Source organism: Schistocerca nitens, chromosome 6, assembly GCF_023898315.1.
Source record: "Schistocerca nitens isolate TAMUIC-IGC-003100 chromosome 6, iqSchNite1.1, whole genome shotgun sequence".
Taxonomy (NCBI): domain Eukaryota; kingdom Metazoa; phylum Arthropoda; class Insecta; order Orthoptera; family Acrididae; genus Schistocerca; species Schistocerca nitens.
The window spans coordinates 699,890,842-699,904,896 of record NC_064619.1 but is presented as its reverse complement, the minus strand read 5'-3'; the positions used below and the strand labels follow the sequence as shown (position 1 = coordinate 699,904,896).

At 40.0% G+C, this 14,055-nt stretch overlaps 1 protein-coding gene across 1 annotated transcript in view; it reads left to right on the top strand.

Annotated features, from left to right (window-relative positions):
* The window catches only part of LOC126262848 (CCR4-NOT transcription complex subunit 10), a 156,954-nt gene that overhangs the window by 84,563 nt on the left and 58,336 nt on the right, over positions 1 to 14,055 (top strand). The window contains exon 9 of the mRNA XM_049959716.1: positions 6,345 to 6,472. Coding sequence (XP_049815673.1) covers positions 6,345 to 6,472 — 128 coding nt within the window. The remainder of the gene's footprint in view (positions 1 to 6,344; positions 6,473 to 14,055) is intronic.

Genomic DNA, 14,055 nt, shown 5'->3' with positions numbered 1-14,055 from the left:
CCTCTTTCATTCCTTACCCCCAGTCCATATTCACCTACTATGTTTCCTTCTCTCCCATTTCCTACTCTTGAATTCCAGTCAGCTATGACTATTAAGTTTTTGTCTCCCTTCATTACCTGAATAATTTCTTTTATCTCATCATACATTTCATCAATTTCTTCATCATCTGCAGAGCTAGTTGGCATATAAACTTGTACTACTGTAGTGGGCATGGGCTTCATGTCTATCTTGGCCACAATAATGCGTTCACTATGCTGTTTGTAGTAGCTTAACCGCACTCCTATTTTTTTATTCATTATTAAACCTACTCCTGCATTTCCCCTATTTGATTTTGTATTTATAACCCTGTATTCACCTGACCAAAGTGTTGTTCCTCCTGCCACTGAACTTCACTAATTCCCACTATATCTAATTTTAACCTATCCATTTCCCTTTTTAAATTTTCTAACCTACCTGCCCGATTAAGGGATCTGACATTCCAGCTCCGACCCTTAGAACGTCAGTTTTCTATCTCCTGATAACGACGTTCGCTTGAGTAGTCCCCGCCCGGAGATCCGAATGGGGGACTATTTGACCTCCGGAATATTTTACCCAAGAGGACGCCATCATCATTTAACCATACAGTAAAGCTGCATGCCCTCGGGAAAAATTACGGCTGTAGTTTCTCCTTACTTTCAGCTGTTATCCTCCACTTACCTTGTCTGTGTGTGATTCTTTCTGTTTTTATGCATTTGTTTTTTGCCCAACCTCACTGATTGATTTTTACTGCTGTGTCCTGCATTACATTATTTTCCAAACACAGTATATTACATTTTATCCAATGACTTCCTCTTTCTGTGGGCCATATTTTTAAGTTTTTGTCTTTGTTCATGACTTTCCCAGTCTCAGCTTCTTCTTTTTTTTTTTTTTTCACTACTTTCCCAATTGCAATTTTTTCCAAATCATAAGTTTTTTGTGTTATAGTTCACTTTTCTGGTGAGAAATTGTCACCCACTCATTTCCTCTTGTTAACCCTTGTCTGTTCTCATGGTTGTTGTATGAATTCTTCTGATTTTTCTGGTCTTTTTCGTTGCCTTCCCCCCCCCCCCCCCCCCACCTCTGCTTCATTTGCCACTTCCACTATATCCAACATTTCAAACTCTCCTTGCTTGCCATGACGATCCCATCACATATAACATTTGGTCCTTTCAGAAACTTGCTTTTGCACTATCAAAAGTAAAGTTCCCATTCTGCTTCTTCAAACCTGCTTGTCCCTGGGAGTTACCCTTTTACTGTTTCAAATACAGCAATCTCTTGCACTTACCCAGCTAAACTGTGACCTGTATGCCTCACCTGCTAATTTCCACTCCACCAGACTTCTGTCCTTCTAAAATCCTGCAGTTGTCTACCCCTCATATTTCTTTGGATGGTGTCATTTGCCAAACCAACTTCAAACTGCAACGGACCAGATTTCACCTTGAAAAGCTGTCCCTCATTATCCTAAACTACCTGAAGAGTGGTGTTTCTCTTCCTGCACCTCTCCAGCTCACAAATCACTCACAATATCAGCCACCGCTCCGCTCCTAAAAAGTGAACTTGGCCAACATTCTTAATATCCCCCAGCTTTCACCACTGACTCCCAGAGCAATAACAACTCATGATCATAAGAACCAGTTGCAACATTACAGTGTTCTTAGCCTCTCATCCAAGCCACTGACCCCTTCCAAATTATCTTTATTATCGAAGGTTCTCACTTCCAGCCCTAAACCTGCATTTAATCATGCTGCTTTGTTGAAGGACCTACTTTCTTTTACATATAATGTCAACTGGAGGTATCACTTTGCAGTCTAATACCAAAACTTTGGCAACAGCGAGCATAACATTGAACCCTGCCTTGAACAGTTCAGACCATGTTCCCAACTTTATCCATCACCACTACCACAAAATCATCCTTACAAGTGTTCCAAGAATTCCTAACATCCAGCATTGCTTCACAAAACTTCCCCACACCCCTATGACATGACCCTAACCTGTCATCTGCAGAAGTCCAGGCTCTTTGCTTCCTAAGATCTGATAAAGCCATCATTATCCTTTTAGCATAAAAGGGATCTGCTATTGTGGTACTCGACTGACAGGAGTATGTAAGTGAGCGTCTATGCCAGCCACTTTGATACCTCTGCTTATAGCATCGGCCATCAAGCTGACCTACAGGCCCTCCTTTAAATGTCGAACCCCTGACAAGGACTAACGCCTCAGTCTGTAGAACTTCTTACCCCACCCAAACCACACACCCAAACCTTTTACCTTCTTCCTAAGATCCACAAACCCAATCACCCTTGGTGTCCCATAGTTCCTGCCTTCAAAGCACTCGCCAAACTTGTATCTGCCTTAGATGATCAAAACGTGCAGCCTGTAATACAAATACTTCTGTCCTATATTACAGACACCAACTATTTCCCGCATCATCTGAAATATGTGCCTCTCCCATTTCCACTACATGCTTTGTGTGTCACCATTGATGCCACCTTCTCGTAAACCAACATCCTTCACGTACATGATCTGTCTGCAGCTGAACATTTCCTCAATCGGCCCTCACCTGATTCTAGACCTATGTCATCCTTCCTTTACCAGCAACTACTTTACTTTCAAGGGACAGACATACTTCCAATGCCAACCTTTTCATGGGTCACTCCAAGTGTGCTTTCCTGGGATCAGTAAGCCTTCAGCACCTGGTGTGGTTTAGATTCATTGATGACATCTTTGCCGTATGGAGTCGTGGTGAGGCTGACCTATGAGGATTGCCCAGAAAGTATGCACCGCATTTTTTTTTTTCTCAGCCAATAACAATGCTACAGATGCGAAATGTTACGTATGTATTCTTTGAAGTCTTCTGAGCAAGTGCGACAAGTTTTCATCACTTCTGACAGATAACGTAGCTGCAGGACAGTTTCAAAATGTCGTCTGTAGGTGATGTACATTATAAGCAATGTGCCATCGTTGGATTCTTCACTGCAGAGAAAGAAAATGTGAGAAATATTTTCAAGCACTTGTGCAGAGTCTGTGAAGCATCTGATGTCAACAGAAGTACAGTTAGTTGTTGGGCATGGAGTGGGAGGTCATCAGAAGGCAGTTCAGCAGAGCTCCATGATTTGCAGCAATCAGGGAGACTATCCACCTGACCTAGCCCCCTCGGACTCCCACTTGTTTCGGCCGTTAAAGGATGCCATTCATGGAAGACATTTTGAGGATGATGAGAGGTGATTCACACAGTGAAGCACTGGCTCCACAACCAAAACAAGGGCATATAAGCGCTTGTTTCACGCTGGAGGAAGGCCATAGAACGGGATAGAGATCACGTGGAAAAATAGGGTGTGTAGATAAAACACCGTTCTTTTGTGTGTGTAATTCTCATTATATTCAATAAAGAATTATTGAAAACAAATGTGGTGCATTACTTTCTAGGCAACCCTCATATTAAAATTGCTGGAATCTCTAAATACATTCTCTGAATTGAATTTCACATGGTCCTATTCTGAATCCAATACCACTTTCTGTGATGTTGATCTCATCCTCATGGAAGATCATATACACACTTCTGTCCACATTAAACCTACTAGTAAACAACAGCACATACATTTTGACAGTTCCCATCCTTTCAATGTCAAACGTTCCCTCTCATACAGCCTTAGTATTCGAGGCAAACGAACTTGTTCGGATGCAGACTATTTACAGCAATAGACCACCATTCTCACCTCAGCCTTCACTGGATGTAATTACTCCATCAGCCTAGTTCAAAAGCAGATTTCGTAGCCCATCACATCCAATCCTGGTATTGCGGATCCCTCCAAAAATTAATTTTGGAGCAAACCACTTGTCACTCAGTATTATCCTGGTGTTGGATGTATTAATCAACTACTTTGAGAAGGATGGCCATGACTTCATGAAATCATGTCCTGAAATGAGATCCATTTGTGTCTGAGACTTTCCCACCACACTTAGAATAGCATATCGTCGCCCTCCCAATCTCTGCAATATCCCTGTCAGATCCAATGCTACTTCTGCACCCATCTCCATACCCTATGGCTCCTACCCCTGCGACTTTCCCCACTTCAAGACTTGCCCTTATGCACTCTCCTACCACCACCTATACCAGTCTTGTAACTGGCAAAACAAATACTATCAAAGAGAGAGCCACCTGTGAAATGACATGTCATACACCAACTGTTATGTAAGCATGTTCAGCCTCTGACATCAGTGTGACTACCACCAAGTTATCAGTTAGGCTGAATGGGCATAGACAGAGGGTGTACACCAGCAACCTTGGCGCAGAGCATGCTCTACAGCATGACAGTCGTGACCTTGGTACCCGTTTCACTACATGCGGCATCTTGATCTCCCCCCCCCCCTCCCCTTCCTGCTCCCAGACACCAGTTCCTCAGAATTCCACAAGTGGGAACTAATGCTACAACATGTATTTAGTTCACACCACCAACTTGGCATTAATTTAGGTTTTTTCCTTCCACCTCAGGGTTTCTTCACAGTAACTACTTCTTCCTTCTCTCTCTTTTAGTTTTCTACATCTTTCATTTTCTGATCTGTCTGTCTTTCACCATCACCTTCACACCCCTGTTGCATACAATGCACCCAGGATGGAATGTAACAATATTATGAAAAGGAAAGTTGCTACTCACCAAATAGCAGGGATGCTGAGTCGCAGTTAGGCACAACAAAAAGACTGTCACAAATAAAGCTTTCTGCCAGTAAGGCCTTTGTCAACAATAGACGACACACACACACACACACACACACACACACACACACACACACACACACACACACATGACCACTGTGTGTCTGGTTGCTTCCAGCCTATCCATGGGATATTTAGAAAAATCCTTCCTAACTATACAGAATACCAAACCCTACACCTGGACCAGATTCATTGATGACATTCAATCTGAATTGAGGGAAAGAATGTCTACCCACATTCCTCCAGAATCTCAACATTTTCTCCCCCATTTGTTTCACCTGGTCTTCCTCAACCCAACAAAACCATCTTCCTCAATGTTGACCTCGACCTCAAGGATGGATACATCAGTACTGCTGTTCGTATCAGACCTATCAACCACCAGCAATAACTTCACTTCGACAGCTACCACAAATTTCATATCAAGAGTCATGACTTGAAATGAGGAAAATCATACATACTATCCTTCCCACTCCTTCCCCCGTGTTATTCGGCTCTCACTGAACTTACGTAATTCCTTGTCCACCCCTACTCCACACCTGCTCCCAACCGCTTGCCTCATGGATCATATCCCTGCAATAGGACTAGATGAAGACCTGTCCCATACATCCTCCCACCACCACCTTTTCCAGTCAAGTCCATCACCTATCCTATCAAAGGCAGTCATGTTACCTACAAAATAAGCTGCAACCACCGTGCTGCTTTCTGTTTGTGCATGAAACCAACAAGCTGTCCGTCTGCTTGGATGGCCTCCAAAAAACTATGGCCAGGAGACAGCTGGACAAACCAGTTGCTGGAAATGCTGCCCAACACAATGTGCTTCACAGCCTGCGCCATCTGAATCCTTCCTACCAACATCAGCTTATCTGAATTGCACAGGTAGGAACTCTCTCTGCAATACACATGGTGTATCAAAGACAATCATCCAATTTGGCACATCTATATTTCTGAAACTAATAAACTTGTACAATGAATTTTGTTTTTTGATGAATGGGAAACTCAAAAAGTTTTTTTTTCATACCTTTTCATAGGTGTTCAGTGTGCCCCCCTTGAGATGCTTGGCATTTGTTAATGCAGTATTCATATTGTTCCCCCACTGCAGCGAGCATGTCTTGAGTTACAGCTTCATCAGCTGCTGTTATGCGATGTCTCAGTTCATTTGTTGATAACAGAGGCACATGAACAGAGTCTTTTATAAACCCCCACAAGTTATAATCACATACAGTCAGCTCCAGCAAACATGGAGGCCAGTAATGTAAGGCTGAATCATTTGGTCCAGTGTGACCAATCCATCGTTCAGTAATCCTTTGATTTAAAAATTCCCATACTTCCAGATGTCAGTGCCCCATCCTGTATGCTGTCCAGTGGCAGCAGCCAGAGACAATGGTCATATGTGCGAATTATGATTGTGTGAATGTGTGTGAATTTTCTACTTCAGAAGAAGCCTTTTTGACCAAAAGCTCAAACGTATAGCAGCCTTTTTGTTGTGCCTGTCTGTGAGTCAATATCTCCTCCATATGGTGGGTAGCAATCTGTCCTTTCCATGTATTGTCGCTATCCCATCCTGGATTTTTCATTTGTTTGATTTTGTTATAATTAATCAGTTTCTTTGTGACAGGTAGCGTCATTACGATGTTCTACACTAGCAGCAGCTGCATATGTGTCTTTGTGCCTGGGAGATTTTATAACAGCTCTACAGCATAGTAGAAATTTGCTTAAACAGCCTCGTCTGTCAGGAGCACATCAGTAAGTGAAACCACAATTTACATTGTTTTAATGTAATTTTTTACAGAGGAAGTTACCAGTGAATCGATGAGAAGTATTTCACACACTTTGATTAAAATCATTGTAAATTGTTGACTGTTTTTTAAAGATCTGTCATATAAATGATATTTATTATGTAGGATTTGAACTGTTTGCATTTCATATCATATCATTTCATTTTATAGCAGTCTTGCTCTATTTATAGGATGACAAATGATACACATTCTGGTTTCTGGCTAGATATCTTAGGGCTCCAAGTCAAGTGCATAATGTATAGTGGCATTAAAAAATATATTTGTGTAGCTACACTTATGACCAAACTGGATAAAATGGAGCAATTCTGGAACACAGAACTTGCCAGCGAGAAATCCAGATTCAAATCATGATCAGGATATTATAATTCAGGCTTCTGTGATTTCCCTGAATCATTCCACAAGGATGATTCTTCCCAAATGTTTGTGGTCAATTTTATCATAAATCTGTCTCAGAACTGATCTACTGTTCTTTCTCTAAATGCCTGCAATCATTGGAACATTTTATTTTTGTGGAAGAGGAGGGGGGAGGAGGTGTGGAACATTAGGGTAGAAGATAATTCTAGCGAAGCTCCATTTTGTATGTAAAATGGGGGAATTTTAAACTCTGTCTTAAGCTGTAAAACACTGCTGTGCATCCACCATAGCTTAGCTACTAGTTCAGCGTTAGAGAAAATCTGTAGAAAAAATGTCTTTTACTATATTGTAGGGGATGTATTGTTGACTCAAAATTATTTTCCAGCTCATAGAACATTTTCTAAATAAAATCAACAATCCAATTGCCTGTTATATATTCTTTTCTGTTTTATTGTGAACTATAAATAATTTATTAAAGCCTTGCCAAATACTCACTGAGTCATTGATTGGCACGCACAAGAAACAGAGAACGTTGGAAGCTGATGTGTGACCTTTGAGAGCATTATAACTTCAACATCAGTATTTTCCAATCTTGGTTTTGTTACCTTCCTAAGAAATTAATAATAAAAGCATATTTTGAAGGTACATTAAAATGTAACACTGGTCCTCGTGTTATAATTGCTCTTAGAGGTCACACAAGGAGTATAAGTCTCTGCCTTTCAGCATTTTCTGTATTGTTTATGTGTGTATCAGTGACTCAGTGCCTCAGATAGTCAGTGAGTTGCTACCCTTGCTGCTTACATTGTTTAGATTCCACCAAAATTTTGGTGTACTACATCTGCTGAGGACTATTGTAGGTGAGATCTTAGAGGTATGGTCTGTCAACATGTTGTATGTACCTGTCCGCTATTTCTCTTCCAGTTGAGGGCAATAGAGCAATGCATGAAGTGTTCAGTGACTACAGTAGCAGAATGTTATTGGAAATATCTTACAAAACCAAAAGAAATTCTGGTCATTTGTAAAAACTGCTAGTGATACTAAAGTTAGTGTCCAGACAGTCATGGAGAAGACAGAAACTGAAACAAAATGCAGAAATGCCATACTTTGTTTCGAAATGTTCCTTTACAAAGAAAAATGTTGGAGTATTGCCCAATTTAATTCTCACAACACTGCTAAAATGAATGATATAGATATTTGTGTCAATGTTGTTGAGAAACAACTGAAGTTTTTAAGATCAAACAAAGCTCCAGGACCTGATGCGTTCCCTCTCAGATACTATACTGAATTTGTAGCTAAGTTAGGACCTCTTTTAACCACGATCTGCAGTAGGTCCTTTGAACAAAAACCCATTCCCATTGGCTCGAATAAAGCGCAGGTCCCACCTGTCTGCTAGAATCCTAGAACATATTCCGAGCCCAAACTAATGAGCTATCTTGAATAGAATGACCTCCTCCATGCTAACCAGCAAGGATTCTGAAATCATTGATCAAGTGAAACTCAACTAGCACTTTTCTCATACGATATCCGGACAGCCGTTGACTTCCGAAAAATATTATACTCAGTTCCACATATATACTTACTATTGAGTATGATCATATGGCATATCAAGTATATCTTGGTAGGGAGGACACAGAGTGTTATTTTGGATGGAGAGTTTTTGACAGATGTAGAAGTCACTTAGTGTGTGTTCCAGCAACCCTTGCTGTTCGTGTTGTATATAAATAACCTGGCTGACAATATTAATAGTAACCTCAGAATTTTTGCAGGTGATGCAGTTATCTGTAGTGAAGTACTGTCTGAAAGAAGCTACAGGAATATTCTGCCAGATCTTGGTAAGATTTCAAAGTTGCGCAAAGATTGACAAACATAAAATAGTGCACTTCACAAAATGAAAAGAGTAATAACCTATGACTTCAATTTCAATAAGTCCTGTTTGCAGTCTGTCAACACATACAAATACCTAGGCATAACAACTTTTGGGGACAAAATATTTGATCTGGTGAATATCTGCAACCAAGGAACGTATTTATATAATAAAAATCTGTTTCAGTTGCTAATAGTTTTCTTAATTTATTCCATGACTAGTTTCGAACCTTAAAGCTTATTCTTCAGGCCTCACCAAATAATTATGAAAACATAAGCAGGGATGGCTAAAAGGACAAATGTAAGGATGTAGAGGCATATCTCACTAGGGGTAAGATTGATACTGCCTATAGGAAAATTAGAGAGACCTTTGGAGAAAAGAGAACCACCTGTATGAATATCAAGAGCTCAGATGGAAACCCAGTTCTAAGCAAAGAAGGGAAAGCAGAAAGGTGGAAGGAGTATATAGAGGGTCTATACAAGGGCGATGTGCTTGAGGACAACATTATGGAAATGGAAGAGGGTGTAGATTAAGATGAAATGGGAGATATGATACTGCATGAAGAGTTTGACAGACCAGCCTTGGGAGAGCCAGCCTTGACAAATCTCTAACATCTGGTGAGCAAGATGTATGACAGGCGAAATACACTCAGACTTAAAGAAGAATATAATAATTCCAATTCTGAGGAGAGCAGATGTTGACAGATGTGAAAATTATTGAACTATCAGTTTAATAAGTCACAGCTGCAAAATACTAACCAGAATTCTTTACAGACGAATGGAAAAACTGGTAGAAGCCGACTTCGGGGAAGATCAGTTTGGATTCTGTAGAAGTGTTGGAACACGTGAGGCAATACTGACCCTATGACTTATCTTAGAAGAAATATTCAGGAAAGGCAAACCTACATTTCTGGCATTTGTAAACATAGATGAAGCTTTTGACAATGTTGACTGGAATACTCTCTTTCAAATTCTGAAGGTGGCATGGGTAAAATACAGGGAGCGAAAGGCTATTTACAATTTGTACAGAAACCAGATGGCAGTTATAAGAGTCGAGGGTTATGAAAGGGAAGCAGTGTTTGGGAAGGGAGTGAGACAGGCTTGTAGCCCCTCCCTGATGCTATTCAATCTGTATATTGAGCAAGCAGTAAAGGAAACAAAAGAAAAGTTCGGAGTAGGTATTACAATCCATGGAGAAGAAATAAAAACTTTGATGTTCGCTGATGTAATTCTGTCAGAGACAGCAGAGGACTTGGAAGAGCAGTTGAACAGAATGGACAGTGTTTTGGAAGGAGGATAATGGAATGTAGTCAAATTAAGTCGGGTGATGCTGAGGGAATTAGATTAGGAAATGAGACACTTAAAGTAGTAGATGAGTTTTGCTATTTTGAAAGCAAAATAACTGATGATGGTCGAAGTAGGAAGGGTATAAAATGTAGACTGGCAATGGCAGGGAAAGCATTTCTGAAGAAGAGAAATTTGTTAACATCGAGTATAGATTTAAGTGTCAGGAAGTCGTTTCTCTAAGTATTTGTATGGAATGTAGCCATCATAGTAGTGAAACATGGACGATAAATAGTTTGGACAAAAAGAGAATAGGAGCTTTCGAAATGTGGTGCTACAGAAGAATGCTGAAGATCAGATGGGTAGATCACATAACTAATGAGGAGGTATTGAATAGAATTGGGGAGAAGAGAAGTTTGTGGCACAACTTAACTAGAAGATGTGATTGGTTGGTAGGACATGTTCTGAGGCATCAAGGGATGACCAATTTAGTATTGGGTGGTAAAATTCATAGAGGGAGACCAAGAGATGAATACACTAAGCAGATTCAGAAGGATGTAGGTTGCAGCAGGTACTGGGAGATGAAGAAGCTTGCACAGGATAGAGTAGCATGGAGAGCTGCATCAAACCAGTCTCTGGACTGAAGACAACAACACAAACAACAAATGGGTGGCAGTTAGGCCTAGGCCATTCACTCATTGGGGATCACACCAACATCAAGCAAACACATTGGAGTGTAGAACCAGCAACCACAGCACCCGCTTAGGCAGCATGATATAGAAATGACACTGTAGTTGCTGTTCCTATCTTCCCATGCATTTGCTTGATATTGGTGTGATCACCAATGACTGACTGGCTCAATTGCCTTCCATTTATGTTTGCATCATTATTTGGTGGCACCTGAAAAATAAGCTTTAAGCTTCAAAACTAATTGTAGAATAAATTAAGAAAATTAGTAGCAACTGAAGCAAATTTTTAATCTATTAAGTTTTGGAGATATGAAATGGAATGATAATGTAGCCTCAGTTGTAGGTCAAGCAATCAAGACACTTCGGTTTATTGGTACGACACTAAGGAAAGAGTAAAAAGCCGCTCTGTGAGAACTACGGAGGAATATAATGAAGGTTTATGAAAAGATAATTTTACAGAAAATTGGGAACAAGATACAACCACAATTAAGAGAATAATAACAAGGATTTTTACCTAGAAGATGAACTATGGGTGTCATATTTACAGCTCAACAGGTAGTAGGAAAAAATGGGGATTTGGGATGACAATGTAGTTGCGTTCACAGTTGTGAAAAGGTTTATTACACTTTTAAAAGGGAAGAGAGATGTCAAGGTCTGGATAGATTGCAACTCAGAATCAGAAACATGTATAATGTCTGAATAGTGTAATAATAGATGAAAAATTCAGAATGGTTTAGAATAGAGAGAGGGATTCACGAAGGAAGTGTGCTCTCTCCAGTGCTCTTCAATATAATCATGGACAACATCAGAAGGAAAGTTCACCAAGGGTCAACAGCAGATAATATGAAAATCATTGCATATGAAGATGACATGGTGATTCAGGAAGAACAGCTGAATACTTGATGGAGGGTCATTGAAAAAGCAGGCATGTAAATAAGCTTAACATAAGTGAGGTACTTCAATCAGCAGGGCAAATGAAAAAAAAGAAGGATGTAAGTAGTAATGGAAAAATTATTAGAGAAGTAGATGCTATTAAATGTGTAGGAAGTAAGCTAACCAAGATAGGGAACAATAAGGAAGAAATTTCAGAGAGAATAGAAAATTGATTCAAATTTTGTTATTGTGTGTCACATACAATTAGGGATTGGAAAATACCTACCTGAGCAAGAATCATGAGATACAAGTCATATTATCTACCAATTTTGACTTAAGGACTGTTGGACTTGGACAAAGAAAGATCTGAGCAGAATAAAAGGGATCCTGTGTGAGACAAGAAGGGCAGGATAAGGAATGAAACTATACATTACACCCTTCGGAGTAATCCCCTAAAAGAGAGATGGAGAGATATATGCTGAACTGGTTTGGCCAGATTAAGGGAATGGGACAAGAAAAACTACCAAGAAGGGCTCACAGGTGGACAGAACTGGAAGAAGACCACAAGCAAGATGGAGAACTAGGTAAAGAGGACTGCAGTGGGAGGAAATGTGAAAGGATAGACTGTGGAAGAAAAGAGAAGATTGAAAGAGGCTCTGTGAGTGACTGCATAAACAGAAACATTCCATGAAGATGAAGAAGGCTGTGGAAATACAATCAATCTAGAAAGGAGATTGCTTACAAAATACTCATGTGACCCATCCTAGAATGTTTCTCATACGTGGGACCCATACTAGATAGGACTAACAAGGTATATTGAATGAATGCAGAGAAGTTAATAAATCAATCTAGAAGGCTAGAAGCGTATTTCTGTTTGAAAGAGCAGATAAGTAGTTGTTAGTATCTGGCTGAGACAATGAATTGCAATTATTTAGTCCCACTGTGATGGACATAGAAGAATTGTGGGCAAAATTTAAACAGATTGTAAATTGTGCCATGGAAATGAATGTGCGTAATAAGTGGATTAAGGATGAAAAAGACCGACCCTGATTTAGTGACTATATTCGGAAAATGTTGAGAAAGCAAAGGCTGTTACATACTCGGTTCAAAAGAGAATTTGCAAGTGATAACAGGCAAAGATTTAGTAGAGATTCATGCATCTGTGGAAAGATTTACCGTACATCTACTACCACTGTTTTACCTTAGCCAAAGATCTGGCTGAGAATCTGAGAAAATTCTGGCTGTATGTAAAATCGCTAAGTGGGTCTAAGGCTTCCATCCAGTTACATATTGACCAGTCTAGGATGGCAGTTGAAGATAGCAAAACAAAAACTGAAGTTTTAAATTCCATGTTTCAGAAATTGTTCATGCAGGAGAATCAACAAACATACCATCATTTGACCATTCCACAGAGTCCCATAAGAATAACATAGTAAAAGCATTCCTGGCATAGAGAATCAACTGAACTAGTTGAAAACAAATAAGTTTTCAAGTCCGAATGGAATCCCAGTTCAGTTTCACAAGGAGTACTCTATGGCATTCGCCCCCTACTTTGTTTTTATTTATTGCAAATCTCTCACCTAGCACAAAGCTCCAAGCAACAGGGCAGAAGCACAGATGACTCTTGTATACAATGAAGGGAAGAGAACAGACCCGCAATATCGCAGACCAGTATCCTTAACATCAGTTTGCTGCAGAATTCTAGAATTCCTAGAGTCAACAAATGTCAATGTCAATGAATCAGCATGGTTTTAGAAAGCACTGCTTGTGTGAAACTCTTCCCTTTTCTCAGATGATATACTGCAAAGTATGGATGAAGGGCAACAGCCAGATTCCTTGTTCTTAGATTTCTGGAAAGTATTTGACACGGTACCCCACTGCAGACTGTTAACAAAGGTATGAGGATATGGGCTAGGTCCCCAGATATGGGTGGGGCTCGAAGACTTCTTAAGTAATAGAACCCATTACATTATCCTCGATGGTGAGTGTTCGACAGAGATGAGGGTATCATCAGGAGTGCTGCAGAGAAGTGCGACAGGACCACTATTGTTTTCTATATACATAAATAATCTAGCAGAAGGCTGGGCAGCAATCTGCAGTTGTTTGCTGATAATTCTGTGGTGTATGGGAAGGTGTGAAAAATGACTGACAGTGGATGATACAGCGTGAGATGGACAAAATTTCTGGTTGGTGTGACGAATGGTAGTGAGTTCTAAATGTAAAAAAAATGTAAGTCAATGCAGATGAATAGGAAAAACAAACCCATAATGTCTGGATACAGCATTAGTAGCATCCTGCTTGACAACGACAGTCATGTCATTGAAATATCTGGGCATAAAGTTGCAAAGTGGTATGAAATAGAACAAACATGTGAGGATTGTGGTAGGGAAGGAAAATGGTCTACTTCAGATTATTTGGAGGATTTTGGGAACGTGTGGTTCATCTGTAAAGGAAACCACATATAGGA